General features: G+C 49.2%; 1 protein-coding gene and 1 pseudogene across 1 annotated transcript; one reads left to right on the top strand and one right to left on the bottom strand.

Annotated features, from left to right (window-relative positions):
• Positions 1-196: 196 nt before the first annotated feature.
• On the bottom strand, positions 197-1267 carry LOC136149705 (V-type proton ATPase subunit G 1 pseudogene; annotated as a pseudogene).
• A 9012-nt stretch (positions 1268-10279) lies between these two features.
• Positions 10280-17452, top strand: LOC136149527 (CMRF35-like molecule 5). The gene is made up of 5 exons (XM_065909862.1): positions 10280-10334; positions 13500-13829; positions 15413-15470; positions 15556-15834; positions 17317-17452. The coding sequence occupies exons 1-5, from the start codon at positions 10280-10282 to the stop codon at positions 17450-17452; spliced, it is 858 nt and encodes a 285-aa protein (XP_065765934.1).
• The last annotated feature ends 481 nt before the right edge of the window (positions 17453-17933 follow it).

The following is a 17933-nucleotide window of genomic DNA, read 5'->3' as shown; positions in this document are numbered from 1 at the left end:
CTCTCGAATGTATTCAGTCTGACTCTCACTTGGGGTCTGCGAGGAGATCCTCCATGCATTTTGGGGATGGTGGAGTAATCCATCAGTCAGACCCTGGAGTTAGAACAGATCAGCGGCTGTGAGCTAGGCTGGGCTGGAGAGGGTGGGGTTTGGAGAAGACTCTTTATTCTTTTTTTTTTTTTTTAGGAGGGAACGCAGACAGTCTTTAGTTTTCAGTGATTATCAGTACAATATCAGTACACCAAGTAGTAACATGTAACAAGTTAGTGAATTCTACCATCTGGTAAGTTTGAATAAGAGAAACTAAGAGCAGCCCAACACTAGGACCCATTATTCTAATCCTTGGCTGGAAAGGACTATTTTAAGGCTGGCTGCTGTTTCATGTGGGTTACAAATAACTATTTACTACTTTTTATTTATTTATTTTTTATTAGTTGGAGGCTAATTACTTCACAACATTTCAGTGGGTTTTGTCATACATTGACATGAATCAGCCATGGTATTTCCTACTTTTTCATAGATAAAGCCCCTGACCTTCAAGAAAGATTTAGGGAAAAAAACATTTTAACCCCCTTTCTCTCTTAAGAAAATTGGGTTTTTAAAAACTATCTAAGAAAGAAAAAGTCAGTGTTGATAATATGCTGCTTGAGTGAAAAGGCATAGAAAACACACAACATATATCCATTAAATTTCTAAGAACTATGAGATAAAAAGATACAATCTTTGGATAAGCTCTAAGCCTGTACAAAGAATCTACGTTTGCGATTCTGCAAAAAGCGAAGGGACCTAGTATGGAATGTACAGAAATAATTTAATGCCTTTTCATAAGATATAACTCAAGCCTTGCTAAATGAAACCTCATGTTCCATGAAGGCATTCAAAACGCCAACCCACGCAACAGGCACTTTTCCTGTCCCTCTGTCCATCCATGCGGTAGTTCTCACGGATTTCTGGCCGGATGTCGCAGGCAAAGGCCAAGCGGTTATCCAAGCTTCATCCCGATTCTGCCGGAAGTAGGTCTGAAGGACGGTCATCTTCTCCTGGGTCCTTCTCTACCTCAGCGCTGCAGCTCCATGGGCTCCCAGAGCCGCAGCGACCTTGGCCTTGAACTCCTTCTCCCGCGGCAGGCGGTACTGTGCAGTTTCAGCCCGGCTTCTTTGGCCTGCTTCAACCTCCGGTCCTTTCGCTCGCGGGCCTCGGACACCTTCTCGGCGGCCCGCTTCTCCGCCTGGAGCAGCCGCTGGACGCCCTGCGACTGACTGGCCATGGCTGTGGCGACGGCGCCGGCGCGGCGACTCCGAGGCGGCAGACGAGGCCCGCTCAGCCGCCTCTCCCACCTCGGGTCAGCTGATCAGACGCGCACGATCTGCGCCTGCGCCCGTCGCCCCGCCCACCGTCACGAAGACTCTCTATTCTTATGAAGATCTCTAGACAGGAGTCCTGGGATATGAATTAAGCTCTTCCTGTTGGCTCACTGTGGAGGAAGGGGGCAGGACAGTCTAGAAAACGACAACTGCTTTCTTCTCAAGCTAGAGGCTAAACCTTGAGACCCTCTCTTGCCCCCGAGAGGTGAGGGGCACATAGGAGGGAGACCAAGGTTTCAGCCCCCTGTCCTGCCATCCAGCTGAAGATTTTGCCTTCACGTCCCTAAAGCTCGGGTGGGACATTGGCTGTATTCAAAGACAAAATGAGTTTGGGGAGGCCCACCCCAGACTTCCCAAAGACTCTGCTGACACAAGGAAACATCCGAGGGTCCAAGTGTGGGGACCCCAGCTTGAGTACCCCAGAGGGTAGAGTTATCAGGTTTAGCAAATAAAATCGCGGGACACTGGGGCTTCCCTGGTGGCTAAGAGTCCACCTCCCAATGTAGGGGATGTGGGTTCGATCCCTGACTGGGGAGCTAAGAGCACACATGCCTTGTGGCCAAGAAATATAACAAACAGACACAATAATCTAAACCGATAAAACTTTAGAGTGATCTACATTAAAAAAAAATCTTGGAAAAAGTTCCACAGGACACTCAGTTATCACTGAAGTTCGGCTAAACAACAAATATTTGAAAATATAAGTATATCCCGTGAAATATTTGGAAAATACTTGTAGTAAAAATTGGAGGTTCCATTGAAAGAGGACTGTCAGGCTTGTCTAGTTCCAAGGAAGGCAGAGTGGGTGCCATCAATGACCAACATGGGGACACGGTCTTTTTCAAATTCTTCTACCTGAGCTGAGCATGTCCTGCTCTGAGAGGCTAAGACAGGCATCTTCTTCTGATGTCACACACTCACTCCTTCCCTCACTCACACTCATACACGTGGTCTCAGGGAAGGCTTTGGGGGTTCAGTTTTATAGTTTGAATAAGAATGAAGGGGACCCTGAAACCTCAAGCCCCCAGCAACATGATGCAGAAAGGAAGAGTCTTTATCTGGGTCGGGGTCAGTTTAACTCAGACCCCAGGGCCCGCTTTGATTCTCTCAGCCCCACATCAGTAAGTGTCTGCATTGTTTTCCCTGAGCTCCCCCAGATGTATTGAGATGTATTGAGAAGCTGGAGTTGCTGTGTTGAATGAAGACTATGCAGATTATAGAATGAAACCATGCCATTTGTAGCAAGATGGTTGGACCTAGAGATGATGATACTAAGTGAATTAAGCCAGAGAAAGACAAATATCATATGATACCACTTATATGTGGAATCTATAGAATGATACCAATGAACATATTAAAACAGAAACAGACGCAGGGACTAAAACAACAAGCTTATAGCTACCAAAGGGGTAAAAGAGGGGGAGGGATAAATTAGGAGTTTGCGATGAGCAGATACAGACTACTATATATAAAATAGATAAACAACAAGGACCTACTTATAGCACAGGGAACTCCACTCAATATTTTGTATTCAGTTCAGTTCAGTCCCTCAGTCGGGTCCGACCCTTTGAGACTCCATGAGCTGCAGCATGCCAGGCCTCCCTGTCCGACACCAACTCCCAGAGTTTACCCAAACTCATCTCCATCGAGTCGGTGATGCCATCCAGCCATCTCATCCTCTGTCGTCCCCTTCTCCTCCTGCCCTCAATCTTTCCCAGCATCACGGTCTTTTCAAACGAGTCAGCTCTTCACATCAGGTGGCCAAAGTATTGGAGTTTCAGCTTCAACATCAGTCCTTCCAATGAACACCCAGGACTGATCTCCTTTAGGATGGACTGGTTGGATCTCCTTGCAGTCCAAGGGACTCTCAAGAGTCCTCTCCAAACCACAGTTCAAAAGCATCAATTCTTCAGCGCTCAGCTTTCTTTATAGTCCAACTCTCACATCCATACGTGACTACTGGAAAAACCATAGCCTTGACTAGATGGACCTTTGTTGGCAAAGTAATGTCTCTGCTTTTTAATATACTGTCTAGGTTGGTCATAACTTTCCTTCCAAGGAGTAAGCATCTTTTAATTTCATGGCTGCAATAAACATCTGCAGTGATTTTGGAGCCCAGAAAATTAAAATCAACCACTGTTTCCACTGTCTCTCAAACTATTTGCCATGAAGTGATGGAACCGGATGCCATGATCTTAGTTTTCTGAATGTTGAGCTTTAAGCCAACTTTTTCACTTTCCTCTTTCACTTTCATTAAGAGGCTCTTTAGTTCTTCTTCACTTTCTGCCATAAGGGTGGTGTCATCTGCATATCTGAGGTTATTGATATTTCTCCCAGCAATCTTGATTCCAGCTTGTGCTTCCTCCAGCCCAGCGTTTCTCATGATGGACTCTGCAAATAAGTTAAATATGCAGGGTGACAATATACAGTTTTGATGCACTCCTTTCCCTATTTGGAACCAGTCTGTTGTTCCATGTCCAGTTCTAACTGTTGCTTCCTGACCTGCATACAGGTTTCTCAAGAGGCAGGTCAGGTGGTCTGGTATTCCCATCTCTTTCAGAATTTTCCATGGTTTATTGTGATCCACAGGGTCAAGGGCTCTGGCATAGTCAATAAAGCAGAAATAGATGCTTTTCTGCAACTCTCTTGCTTTTTCGATGATCCAGCGGATGTTGGCAATTGGATCTCTGGTTCCTCTGCCTTTTCTGAAACCAGCTTGAACATCGGGAAGTTCTCGGTTCACGTATTGCTGATGCATACTTTGATGAATGTTTAATGCAGGCATCATTTCTTGCAAACACCACCACAAACATACAGCGCAATTCCATCACTTTCCTCCCAGGGTCTTCAAATGAGGCTTCCGCTTCTTTACTGTCAGGCAGTGAAGAGCTTCACGTGCTGAAGGCTTCCCAGGACTGCGGATCCAACGGAGTTCAGCTTTCAGAGGCTTGGAGGTGCTTCCGGACCTGGCCCGTGTGCGCCCCCCAGCGGCTAGTCCGTGACACGGGGTGGCCTTTCCCCAGGTCTCAGACTGGGGAACTCGCTCAGGGTCCCGCCCGGCAGGCACGGCTTGGAGGGTGAGCTGACTGTCCAGGGTCCCTTTCTGGAGCTGCGTCCTCTTCCTCAACTCCCTGACCCCTTCGCAGCTCCCGGAGACCTCCCCCCCGGTTCCTGGTCCTCTGGTTGGAAAGCTGAGGCTTTTATCTATCCCGCTCAGCCTGGGTCAGCCTCCAGGGCCCGTCAGAGGGAGCGTGAGAAGAAACACGCACTGGCTTCCCTGCCAGCCGCCCCCATGCTGCTGCTTCAATTCCTTTTTTAAAAAAAGGTCTATTTATTTATCTTTTGGCTTGGCTGAGTCGTTGTTGCTGCACTCAGGCTTTCTCTACTTGTGGTGAGCAGGGCCTACTCTAGTTGCAAGGGGGAGGCTTCTCCCTTGTGGTGGCTTCTCTTGTTGCCCAGCGGAACCTCCAGGGGCGGGGCCTCCGGGGGCGGGGCCTCCGGGGGCGGGGCCTCCAGGGGCGGGGCTTCCACTGTCGGGGCCTCCGGGGGCGGGGCCTCCGGGGGCGGGGTCTTCAGGGGCGGGGCCTCCAGGGGCGGGGCCTCCGTGGCGAGGCTCCGGGGGTGGGGCCTCTTCAGGGGCGGGGGGTTTCAGGGGCGGGGCCTCCAGGGGCGGGGCCTTTGTCAGCTGAGGCTCTCAGGCCCTAGGCTTCAGTAGCTGGGGCACACAGGGTTGCTTGCTCCACAGCATGCGGAGCCTTCCTGGACCAGGGGTCAAACTCATGTCCCCTGCATGGGTAGGTGGATTCTTACCCACTGAGCCACCAGGGAAGTCCCGATCCTTTGTGTCGGTGGGTGTCTGAGTGGTGTCAAGTTTTGACTGTTATGAGGAGGGTTGCTCTGACATTTTGGCCCATGCCTTTGGTGAACATCCATATTCGTTCTTCTTAGCATTTATAGGGACCCTTGTTTTCTTTATGGGAAGAAGCAATCGTGTATATATCAGGTCAGCACCCAATTTTTATAATGGCTCTTTTCATTTTATTTTTTTAATTGAAGTAGAGTTGATTGACAATGTTGTTCGAACCCCTCCTGTACAGAGTGACTCAGCTATACATATCAGCTCAGTTCAGTTCAGTCCCTTAGTCGTGTCCGATCTTTGCAACCCCAAGAATGGCAGCATGCCAGGCCTCCCTGTGAATCACCAACTCCCGGAGTATATCCAAACTCATGTCCATTGAGTTGGTGATGTCATCCAACCATCTCATCCTCTGTCATCCCCTTCTCCTCCTGCCCTCATCTTTCTCAGCATCACAATCTTTCCAAAGGAGTCAACACTTCCCATCAGGTGACCAAAGTATTGGAGTTTCAGCTTCAACATCAGACCTTCCAATGAACACCCAGAACTGATCTCCTTTAGGATGGACTGGTTGGATCTCCTTGTAGTCCAAGGGACTCTTGAGAGTCCTCTCCAACACCACAGTTCAAAAGCATCAATTCTTCAGCACTCAGCTTTCTTTATAGTCCAACTCCTACATCCATACATGACTACTGGAAAAACCATAGCCTTGTTAGACAGACTTTTGTTGGTAAAGTAATGTCTCTCCTTTTTAATATACTATCTAGGTTGGTCATAACTTTCCTTCCAAGGAGTTAGGGCCTTTTAATTTCATGGCTGCACTGTTTATAATAGCCAGGACATGGAAGCAACGTAGATGCCCATCAGCAGACGAATGGATAAGGAAGCTGTGGTACATATAGACCATGGAATATTACTCAACCATTCAAAAGAATTCATTTGAATCAGTTCTAATGAGATGGATGAAACTGGAGCCCATTTTACAGCGTGAAGTAAGCCAGAAAGATAAAGGCCATTACAGTATACTAACACATATATATGGAATTTAGAAAGATGGTAATGATAACCCTATATGCAAAACAGAAAAAGAGACACAGATGTACAGAACAGACTTTTGGACTCTGTGGGAGAAGACGAGGGTGGGATGTTTCGAAAGAACAGCATCGAAACATGTATATTATCTAGGGTGAAGCAGATCACCAGACCAAGTTGGATACATGAGACAAGTGCTCGGGCCTGGTGCACTGGGAAGACCCAGAGGGATCGGGTAGAGAGGGAGGTGGGAGGAGGGATCGGGATGGGGAATACATGTAAATCCATGGCTAATTCATGTCAATGTATGACAAAAACTACTACAATATTGTAAAGTAATTAGCTTCCAACTAATAAAAATAAATGAAAAAAAATTTAAAAAGAACTAAAAAAAATAAATAAAATAAAATTCAACAAATTAAAAAAAAATAATTTCATGGCTGCAATCACCATCTGCAGTGATTTTGGAGCCCAGAAAAATAAGTCAGCCACTGTTTCCACTGTTTCCCCATCTATTTGCCATGAAATGATGGGACCGGATGCCATGATCTTAGTTTTCTGAATGTTGAGCTTTAAGCCGACTTTTTCACTCTCCTCTTTCACTTTCATCAAGAGGCTCTTTAGTTCTTCTTCACTTTCTGCCGAAAGGGTAGTGTCATCTGCATATCTGAGGTTATTGATATTTCTCTCGGCAATCTTGATCCAGTTTGTGCTTCTTCCAGCCCAGCGTTTCTCATGATGTACTCTGCAAATAAGTTAAATACGCAGGGTGACAATATAGAGCCTTGACGCACTCCTTTTCCTATTTGGAACCAGTTGGTTGTTCCTTGTCCAGTTCTAACTGTTGCTTCCTGACCTGCATACAGGTTTCTCAAGAGGCAGGTCAGGTGGTCTGGTATGCGCATCTCTTTCAGAATTTTCCAGTTTGTTGTGATCCACACAGTCAAAGGCTTTGGCATAGTCAATAAAGAAGAAATAGATGTTTTTCTGGAACTCTTGCTTTTTCGAAGATTCAGCAGAAGTTGGCAATTTGACCTCTGGTTCCTCTGCCTTTTCTAAAACCGGCTTGAACAGGTGAAAGTTCACGGTTCATGTGTTGCTGAAACCTGACTTGGAGAATTTTAAATACACAGAAGAACTGCACAAAAAAGATCTTCACGACCCAGATAATCACGATGGTGTGATCAGTCACCTAGAGCCAGACATCCTGGAATAAGAAGTCAAGTGGGCCTTAGGAAGCTTCACCATGAACAACCCTACCCGAGGCGATGGAGCTCCAGTTGAGCTGTTTCAGCTTCTAAACAATGATGCTGTCAGGTGCTGCACTCGGTATGTCAGCCAATTTGGAAAACTCAGCAGTGGCCACAGGCCTGGGAAAGGTCAGTTTTCATTGCAATCCCAAAGAAAGGCAATGCCAAAGAATGCCCAAACTACCGCAAAATTGCACTCATCCCAAACACTGGTAAAGTAATGCTCAAAATTCTCCAAGCTAGGCTTCAGCAGTAGGTGAACTGTGAACTTCCAAATGTTCAAGCTGGTTTTAGAAAAGGCAGAAGTTATACGTATAGAGACGTTCTTTTTCAAAATATTCGTTTCCATTGTGATTTATCACAGGATGTTGCAGACAGTCCCCCTGGTATACAGTAGGATCTTGCTGCTTATCCATCCCCATGTAACATCTTTCGTCTGCTAATCCCAGACCCCAAGCCTTTCCCTTCCTCCTCCCTCCCCCTCGACAACCACAAATCTGTTCTCTATGTCCGTGAGTCTGTTTCTGTCTGGCTGATATGTTCATTTATGCCATATTTGAGATTCCACATATAAGTGATATCATATGGTGTTTGTCTTTGTCTTTCTGAGTTACTGCACTTAGTAGGATAATCTCTAGTTGCACCCATGTTGATGAAAATGGCATTGTGTTAGTCGGTCAGTCGTATCTGACCCATAAGACTCCATGGACTGTAGCCCACCAGCTTCCTCTCCATAGGACTCTCCAGGCAAGAATACTAGAGTGGGTTGCCATTTCCATCTCCAGAAAGTGGCATTATTCATTCTTTTTTATGACTGAGTAGTACCCCAGTGTGTGTATATGTGGATATATACACACCTCTTCTCATCCACTCATCTGCTCATGGCTGTTTAGGTGGTTTCTATATCTCGCCTATTGTGAACAGAGCTGCTGTGAACATAGGGTGTGTGCATCTTTTTGGACTAGAGATTTGTCCAGTATATGTCCATGCGTAGGAGTGCTGGATCGTATCGTAATTCTGTTTTTAGTCTCCTAAGGAACCTCCACTCAATTTCCACAGTAGGTGCACCAACTTTTATTCTCACTAACAGGGTAGGATGTTTCCCTTTTCTCCACCCTCTCTGCAGCATTTGTTAAATGTAATGATGGCCATTCTGACCAGTGTGAGGTGATATCTCATTGAAGTTTTTATTTGCATTTCTGTACTAATTAGTGAGGCTGAGCATCTTCTCATGTCCTATGCAGAACATTAGGATCTCTTCTTTGGAGAAATGGCCGGGACCTACTTTTAAGAGAAGTGGAATTTCAGCCAGGGTTAAATCCTCAGCCACAACCAGTGATTCAGAACACAATTTCCTGGAGGGACAGTGAGGCCCTGAGACCAGTGCACTTGAAGTTTTCACCGCCTGCCTAGGTGCCCTGAACCCTCTGGGTGGGCAGAAGAGGCCTGACACCCATTAGAGGACAGTGGCTCCCCTGCAGCAGATGGGAGCCTCTGAGAGGGAGCCGGGACACACTCCCGCCCCCAGGATCTTCCCACCTGCCCTCCCGACCCCAGACCAATGGGTGAAGTTGAGTGTGGGCATGGCCCTTGGGGAGTGCTGGGCTATCAGGGAAGAATAAAGAAGCTCCTTTCGTCACGACCAGAGGGCGTGCCTGGGAGTGGATCTCAAGACACAGATCCCAGGGGTGGAATCTCATGGTGACCAAAGAGAAGTCCTTTGACCTGGGGCTCACACAAACACACAGACACAGACACAGACACACACACACACACACACACAGCATGGGGCACTCAGCACACTTGCTAAACCTGGGGAGTTGGGCCCTGTTCACCTCTGGGTAACTTTTAGCAGCATGGAAGCCACAAAACCACACATGACATGAGATAAACAGAACTGGCCAGGACAGAGTGAGAAAGAAGGGGTCAGGGGCTCAGAGAAACTCGCCTGCTAAAATATGACAGAGAAAAGGAGAGACAAAGAATCCGTCCAGAGACAAGGGGGAGAGGGCGCAGGGGACACAAGGGGCCCCTGAGGGCAGTGGGGAGGGTCACCCAGGACACAGAAGAATAAGCAGAGCCTGTGCAGGGCGGTGACCAGCAGCCAGGAGCCGGGGGGCACGTGCAGGCATGGGAGAGGAAGCCTAGGACAGAATGGGTGAAGGAAAAGGGGCTTCTCCTTTCTGATCCTCCCCCAGGCGGCCTCTGCTCTGCAGTGACTCAGGACCTCAAAGGGAGCCGGCCCCAGGGAGGGGCAGGGGTCAGGCTCAGGGCAGGAAGGTGGTTGGGATGCAGGTGGGGTTGCTGCCTGCAGGGAGGGGAGGGTGGGGCTGTTTCTGCAGTGAGGCTGGACCTGAGCCCTGAGCTCCGCCTTCTCCCCAAAGTGCAGATCCTGTTGAGGCCATTCCTGCCTCCGACCCCTGCTCTGGGATCCTCTCTCCTCACTCACCACCAGGTCTGCCCTCTCCCCCCAGCAGTGATGCCTCGGCTTCTCGTGGGCACACCCAACCCGGACCCGGGCCACTTGATCTCCCCAGAGGCACAGAGGTCTGGACACAGCTCTCATCACGTGCTGCAATTCATCCTCTCAATCAATGACACTCCTTTCTCCTAATATGTAAAATGCAGAAGTAGGTGCTGAAGTGGGAAGTGAACCAGAGACAAGTGCAAAGGAGATTCAGGAAACTTCTCTCGAGGCTTGAGGGACATCTGGTGTGTCTACTTCTGACCTTGACTCCGGGTCCTTGAAGGGCACTGAGAGCTCCTTAGCTCTGAGGATGGGAGGCAGGACAACGTGTCTGTTCCCAGCTCTGCTCCTTCTCATCATCCCAGGTGAGTGGATCGGGGCCTCAGACCCTGGAGTGACTAAGGCAGGAGTCCTGAGGGTCTGTCCTGGGGGAACATGGCAGGGAACAGGGCAGGGTCCATTACTTCATCCAGACACTTACTTGTTAATCAAATATCACGTTTACTATTAATACCTCACAGGTTCTATGTTAGGTGCTGGGAAACAAGAAACCAAACCAAACCAAAGTGTCCCCCGCCGTAGGACATGTTTTTCAACCTTGGCCATTCTACACAAGCAGATGAATGAAGGAAAATGGGAGTAATGAAGGAAACCACTCCTGAAAAACTTTTTAAAAGCTTTATTTCTGGCTGCACTGGGTTATGGGGGTGCTCAGGGTCTTTCTCTAGGTGTGGTGTGCGGGCTTCTCATAGCAGTGGCTTCTCTGGTCTCAGAGCACAGGCTCCAGGAGATGCATGCTCCATTGCTGTGGTCCGGCACAGAGTTGCCCACCCCATCCATGGAGTGGGGAATCTTCCTGGAACAGGGTGGAACCGGTGCCCCTGCATTGGACAATCATGGAAGTCCTTAAAGTTTTTATTGTGATATTTTTCCCTCACTACTTTGTCGATTTTGGGCATCCCTGGTAGCTCAGATGGTAAAAAAAAATCGCCTCTAAGACAGGATATCCTGGTTCAACCCCTGGGTCAGGAAGATCCCCTGGAGAAAGGAATGGCAACCTACTCCAATATTCATGCCTAGAGAATTCCATGACAGACCATGGGGTGGCAAAATGTCAGACTAGACTTAGCGATAACACTTCCATTTTATTTGCTCTTTAGACATTTTCTGAGCGTGTGGAAATGTTTAACTTCTGTTTTATTATGAATTTGTAGCTTAGTGGAATTATATCCAGAGAACATTCTCAATGACTTCAGTCCTTGGACAATTTCAGTGACCTATTTTGTGGCAGTCTTTTTTTTTTTTTTTTTGTGGCAGTCTTTAATGGTCAATTTTTTAAAATGTTCTCTATGTGCTTTCAAAAAACCTGTTGTTTGAAGTTGTTAGATCATGTTCCACACGCTTCTAGTTCCATCTCAAACTCATGCTGAACAATCACGCTGAATATTTTTTTTCATTTATTTTTGTTAGTTGGCGGCTAGTTACTTTAAATATTGTAGTGTTTTTTGCCATACATTGACACAAAGGCCATGAGAAAATACTCGAGGAGATAATAGCTGAAAACTTCCCCAAAATGGGGAAGGAAATAGTCACACAAGTCCACAAAACCCAGAGAGTCCCAAACAGGATAAACCCAAGGTGAAAACCCCAAGACACATATTAATCAAACTAACAAAGATCAAACACAAAGAACAAATATTAAAAGCAGCAAGGGAGAAACAACATGTAACACACAAGGGGATTCCCATAAGGATAACAGCTGATCTTTCAAACTCTTCAGGCCAGAAGGGAATGGCAGGACATACTTAAAGTAATGAAAGAGAATAACCTACAACCCAGATTACTATACCCAGCAAGGAGCTCATTCAGATATGAAGGAGACTTCAAAAGCTTTACAGACAAGCAAAAGCTGAGAGAATTCAGCAGCACCAAACCAGCTCTTCAACAAATGCTAAAGGATCTTCTCTAGACAGGAAACACGGAAAGGTTGTATGAATGTTTATTGACTGTAAAGAAGTGGTCAGCGTTTCTGTGAATGGGTTTGCATTTGCATGCATGCATGCTAAGTTGCTTCAGTCCAAGAGTTGTCCAACTCTTTGTGACTCCATGGACTGTAGTCTGCCAGCCTCCTCTGTCCGTTGGATTCTCCAGGCAAGAATACTGGAGTGGGTTGCCAAGCCCTCCTCCAGGGGAACTTGCTGACCCAGGAATGGAACTTGTCTCCTTGGCTCCTGAATTGCAGGTGGATTCTTTACCCCTGAGCCACTGGGAAGCTCCAGGTTTGCGTTGACTTCAGTAAATTTAAATATTTTTAATGGAGGTCTGATTTAAGTTATTTCCAGTGCTCTGAGTGCCTTTATGCAAGTTTCAGTTCAGTTCAGTTCAGTTGCTCAGTCATGTCCGATTCGTTGTAACCCCATGGACTGCAACACACCAGGCCTCCCTGTCTTTTACCAACTCCTGAAGTTTACTCAAACTCGGGTCCATTCAGTTGGTGATGCCATCCAACCATCTCATCCTCCGTTGTCCCCTTCTCTTCCTGCCTTCAATCTTTCCCAGCAAAAGGGTCTTTTCCAATGAGTCAGTTCTTCACATAAGGTGGTCAAAGTATTGGAGTTTCAGCTTCAGCATCAGTCCTTCCAATGAATATGCAGGACTGACTTCTATTAGGATGGACTGGCTGGATCTCCTTGCAGTCCAAGGCCCTCTCAAGAGCCTTCTTCAACACCACAGTTCAAAAGTATCTGAGCTTTCTTTATAGTCCAACTCTCACATCCAGACATGACTAGTTTGAAAAACCATAGCCTTGACTAGACAGACATAGACTGAAAATAATGAGCCAGTGAGTGCTGTCCTGTCCTTGCTTTTATCTGACAAAAGCACTTCTCCCAGGAATTTGGAGTGGAATTCACAATCCAGTGAACATAATGGTATGTGTCCTATATGGAGTCCATAGCACACGGAGTCCCAGTAGCAACCACTGTTTTGGTCAGCTTCAAGGAGGCCCCTGCCGGCACATTTACTACATCATACCCAGTTTACTACAGCTTAACAGTTTACTACATCATAACCAGTAGGAGCAGCCTCCCCACAGACATGCTAAGGGGGTGTGTCAGCTGGACCTCCTGAGGTCATCAGTGCAGAGTCATCTTGTGTGGAAATGGGTCCCCTGGCCTTTCCTCCCCATCAGAGCAGAGGAACACAGGGATGGCTGCAAATGGACATGGCTGGAGTGGAAAGGCTTACTGGCTGCAGACAGGGAAAGTGGGGTTATTTACAGGAAGTTACTCTTGCTCTGTGTCGATGCCTGTATTTTTCGAGATCTGCAGTTGTGCTTTTATGGGATTTTCCTGATGGCTTTGACTAGTATTTTGAAGGGCAAAAGGTCCATCTTGTGGAAGGTATATTCCTTTCTTGACTGTTTCTCTGCTCAGGAGACCCTTGTGTCTGGTTGAACTATTCACAATGCAGGAGGCTGTGGCCCTGCCCCCAGGGCGGGAGGTGACAGGTGCATGGATTTGTATTTCCAGGCTCATCTGCCATCTCGGGTCCCAGAGCAGTGAGAGGTGTGGAGCAGGAATCACTGACCGTGCGGTGTCGATACGACCCTGGGTGGGAGACCTACGTGAAGTGGTGGTGCCGGGGGGCCGACTGGGGCAGCTGTCGGTTCATCATTAAAAACACTGGATCAGAGAAGGAGGTGAAGAAGGGCCGCGTGTCCATCAAAGACAACTGGAAAGACCGCTCATTCACCGTGACCATGGAGAAGCTCAGGCTAGACGATGCAGACACTTACTGGTGTGGGATTGAGAGAGTTGGAGCTGACCTGGGGAACCGAGTAAAAGTGACCATCGACCCAGGTGAGAGTCTGTGTCCGTGTGGACGTGTCTCTTCAGGACCTGCTCTGTCCAGGGGCCCAGCTGGCCCTCTGAGGGAAAGTCACAGGGTGGGGGAGTCCTGCGGTCTCACGGAGCCCCCGCTGACCACCTGGCCTGGGAGGGGCAGGGCTTCCCCTCAACGCTCTCCTGGTTCTAGGGCCTCCTCCGGAACGGGATCAGGCTTTCCCGACACCTTGCTTTCCTCTGCACATTCAGAGCCGGCGTCTGTTTCCAAGGAGATGAAGGTGGTGGTCCCAGTGTCAGCCCGTGGGCCAAGGGACACTCCTCTGTGGGACCTGGAGCCCCCGATTCCTGCCAGTGCTTTCCTGGGACCCCTGCTGCCCTCGGGGTGTTCCTGCTCTTTCGGAATTCAGGCTTGGGTCTTCAGAGCTGCCATGCACACCGAATGGTCCATATCCCATCTCAGGGGAAAGACCCAGTCCAGTGGGGGAGACTCTGCTTAATTTTGGGGTCTGGAAAGGGCTCCACAGTCAGAAGACTACATTTCTGATGCATGAAACCCATCAAGAGCCATTTACATGTTTGCGTTGAATAACACTCTTCCTAAATCCTTCTAGAAGGCAAACACTCCTGGGCTTATCTGCTGAGGCACCTTGGTTTGATAGATTTTGTCTGTTGAGCTCTGCCTCTGCTGACTCTGGAACCGGGCAACTCCAGCTCACTGGGAACCTGTGGCAAAGAGGGGTGGGCACACAGTCAATAGGTCCCCTACACATACACCTGGAACCTCTGAGGCTCATTCTACTTGCAAAGCAGAGCAGGTTGGTCATCTCATTCAATCCTGACAACATTCCTGAGAACTATCCCATCGTGGGAGCTTAACAACGTCCTCCAAGTGCAGGCTCTTCCTGAACCTCGGGACTTTGCTCAGGGCTGGTCCTGACTTTTGACGTCCCAGACCTTGGCTATGTCTGCGGCCTGGTAGCCCCCAGTCTACTCCTGTCCTCGTGGATAAGTAGATAGGGGAGACAGTGGCCGAGGCCCCGACATAAGCACCTGGAGCATTTGGATTCAGGTGCCCTCCAGCTGCCCTTGTCCTGAGGCGACCCTGGGCCCCTCTGACCTCCCTGGACCTGTGCCAGCCCCACTGCCTCTGAGGCTCTGAGTCTCCTGGAGGCCAGGGAGATATGAGCAGTCCAGGCTGTCGGCCCCTCCCTTGGCCCCGCTCCAGACTCCTCAGGGCAGGGAGGCCCTAGCTTCCCAAATCCCCAGACTCAGTCATGTTTAGGGTGGCAGGCAGTGAGCAGGCAGAGTGCTGTGTAACCTGGTCTGTACTTCTTACAGCACCTACAGTGTCGATCCCCACGCCTGCCACCTCCACGCCTGCCACCTCCAGCGCCAACATGTTAACGGCACCAGTTGCCCCAAAAGAGAATCAAGGGCAACTGTAAGTACCAATCAGGGCTTTTGATCTGCATGAGATGTCCGATTGTCTCATTTAACCAACATATAAGCACTCCGTACTCACTCCTGCCCATCCCTTAAAAAAATTTTATTTTTTTGGATATGCTCGGTCTTCACGCCTGTGCGCGGGCATTCTCTAGCTGTGGCCCTTTTGGTCCCCGACTGTGACCACCCCCGCTCCAACAGCAGGTCCTCCAGGTCTGTTGCTGCTGTACCCATGGCCCAGCCCTCCAATGGAGGCCCCCTTCAGAGTCCCGGCCAGAGCTTGTCTCCCGACCCTCAGGCTCTGTCGAGAGGGCAAGGACCCGGGCTCTCTTCCCACTTGCTCCTGGGCCGCAAGTGTCCTCGGAGCCCCCAGACCTTTCGTCCTGGGCTCAGTGACTTTGGCAGGCGTGTTCTCCCGACGTTCATCCGTCTCGTTTTTACGAGTGAACCTCTACGTGGCCTGCGCTGTGTGGGGCTCCGGGGACACAGACAAGGAGCCTCTCCTGCGGAGCTCAGACATGGCGACTCTGAGTCTGGGACTCGGTCGGGATGGCAGCCAGTGTGGATGGCACAGCTGGTGTGTGTGGGCACAGCGGGGCTCTTGGTCCAGATTCTGGGAGAGCAGGGAAGGCCTGATGAGTCCTGCTTTCCCTAACTTCTGCTATGGCAACAGCAGTGACATCATATCTCCTGGCGGCTCACAGAGGCTTTCCGGTCACTATTCTGTTAATTCTTTGCCCCTGTCTACGCCACTCATGAGCAGGAATGGACAGAAGCACGTTCCCCATTTACAGAGGAACAAACTGAGTCTCACCCATGACCCTGAGTGCCCTGCCCGGCTGTTGCAGCTGGAGGGGCTTTTTGTACGCTGCGAGGTCCCTTTCACTTCCTGCTTCTCTCTCCCTGGCCTTCCCTGCTTCTAGATCTGCCCCGCTTCCTATAGCTGGGCCTTCACACAGAATATCTGTGGGCCATCCCCCACCTTCTTCCTGCAAGAACACTTGCCTTCCCCTGTCACTTTTGCTCTGTTTGGAAAGTTTCTACCGAACGGCTGTGAATAAGTGATCACTAAGGAATATCTTCATTGAATGGATTGAAGGCACTCGTCAGTGTCAGGCAGGGCCTTTGATGCACACGAGATGGCTAATTCACTCATTTATCCAACAGTTAAGCATGGAGCACCCACCTCTACCTATTCCTGTGTTTCCAAGTGATTAGCTTATTTATTTTTGGCTGCTCTGGGTCTTCATCACTGTACGCAGGCTCTCTCTAGTTGTGGTCGGTGGACTTCTCTTTGCAGTGGCTTCTCTTCTCATGTAGCATGGGCTCTGGGGTGCATGGGCTTCAGAAGATGTAGCACACGGGCTTAGATGCTCTGCAGCATGTGGGATCTTCCTAGACCAGGGATCCAGCGCGTGACCCCTGCATTGGCATGCGGCTTCTTTATCACTGGACCACCAGGGACGCCTGCCCACCCCTGCTTTAGGAATACGAGGGGATATGAGGATTATCCAAATATCCAGCGGTCTGCCTTCCAGGTACTTACATTACATAATTGACGTGCTTTTTAAAAAGTGATTGATTCATGACTTTACTTGACTAATTTCTGTGAAGAGTGAAGAATAAGGGATGATTCTTGTATTAGCTTGGCTGCCATGACAAAGTAACACAGGCCAGGCGGCTTACACAGCATTCATTTCTCACAACTCTGGAGGCCAGGGTCTGCGGTCAAGGTGTCAGCGTATTTCCTTTCTTCCAAGGCCTCTCTCCTTAGCCGTGTAGATGGCCGTCTTCCTCACTGTGGCATCATGTGTTTCCCCTTTGTGTGTGTCTGTGTTCTAAGCTCCTCTCCTGATGAGGAGGACACTAGTCCTTTCCTGCCCAGGAGAGCAGCAAGGGTCAGAACAGTGAGACATGAAGGAGAGTCTGGGGGTGAAGGTCATTGTTACCCTGGGGTCCCGGGCTGGCCCTCATGTAGGTTATTGGAACCCGGGATCCGGGAAAGCTGGGAGGAGGGGGCCTGGGGGGCAACTCACTTCCTGTCCCCGTGTCCCCACAGGCCCCTGCTGGGCAGCGTCCACTTCCTGCTCCTCGTCTTCCTGAAGGTGCCCCTGCTCCTGAGCCTTCTGGGTGCTGTTCTCTGGGTCAATAGGCCTCTGAGGAGCTCTGGGGGGAAGCCCCAGGAAAACAAGTAGTCCCCATGGTCTTCAAGGTTGTCCAGAGAGAAAGACCCTCAAAGAGAAGGAAATGGCATTTTTCTCAGGCAATGATGGTGGTCAGCGGCACTGTGGTGGTTCTCGAGGCAGCGTGGCTCCCCTGTCTCAAAAATCAGTCTCCTAGTCCCTGGAAACCTGCTGCTGTGATGCTCGGGCCTGGATCTAGTTTCATCCTTCCCTGCACAGCCTCTGACCTTCTTTGTCCGGAGGCCTCCAACACAGTAGAAACTACAGGAAGGAATGCAAGAGCAGATGCCTTTCCTCTGGGCCCTGTTCCTTGGAGGACATACATGATCTCAAGTCTGTGCCGCACACAATGTAATACACTTGTCTTTGCATTGTATGCGGGGCAGGGCTTCAGCCAATTGGGGCTTTGAGATTCTCTGTATGTGTGCTGGATCATGTCCGACTCTTTGTGACCCCATGGACTCTAGCCCACGAGGCTCCTCTGTCCGTGGAT

Source organism: Muntiacus reevesi, chromosome 18 (genome assembly GCF_963930625.1).
Source record: "Muntiacus reevesi chromosome 18, mMunRee1.1, whole genome shotgun sequence".
Lineage (NCBI taxonomy): Eukaryota > Metazoa > Chordata > Mammalia > Artiodactyla > Cervidae > Muntiacus > Muntiacus reevesi.
This window is presented reverse-complemented; position numbering and strand designations above follow the sequence as displayed.

Excerpts from the sequence above, each read along its gene's own strand:
- LOC136149527 (XM_065909862.1), top strand. The coding sequence starts at position 10,280 with ATGGGAGGCAGGACAACGTGTCTGTTCCCAGCTCTGCTCCTTCTCATC. Across the intron at positions 10,335-13,499 it reads GCTCCTTCTCATCATCCCAG|GCTCATCTGCCATCTCGGGT; the intron begins GTGAGTGGATCG and ends TTGTATTTCCAG. Across the intron at positions 15,471-15,555 it reads TCCAACAGCAGGTCCTCCAG|GCTCTGTCGAGAGGGCAAGG; the intron begins GTCTGTTGCTGC and ends CCCGACCCTCAG.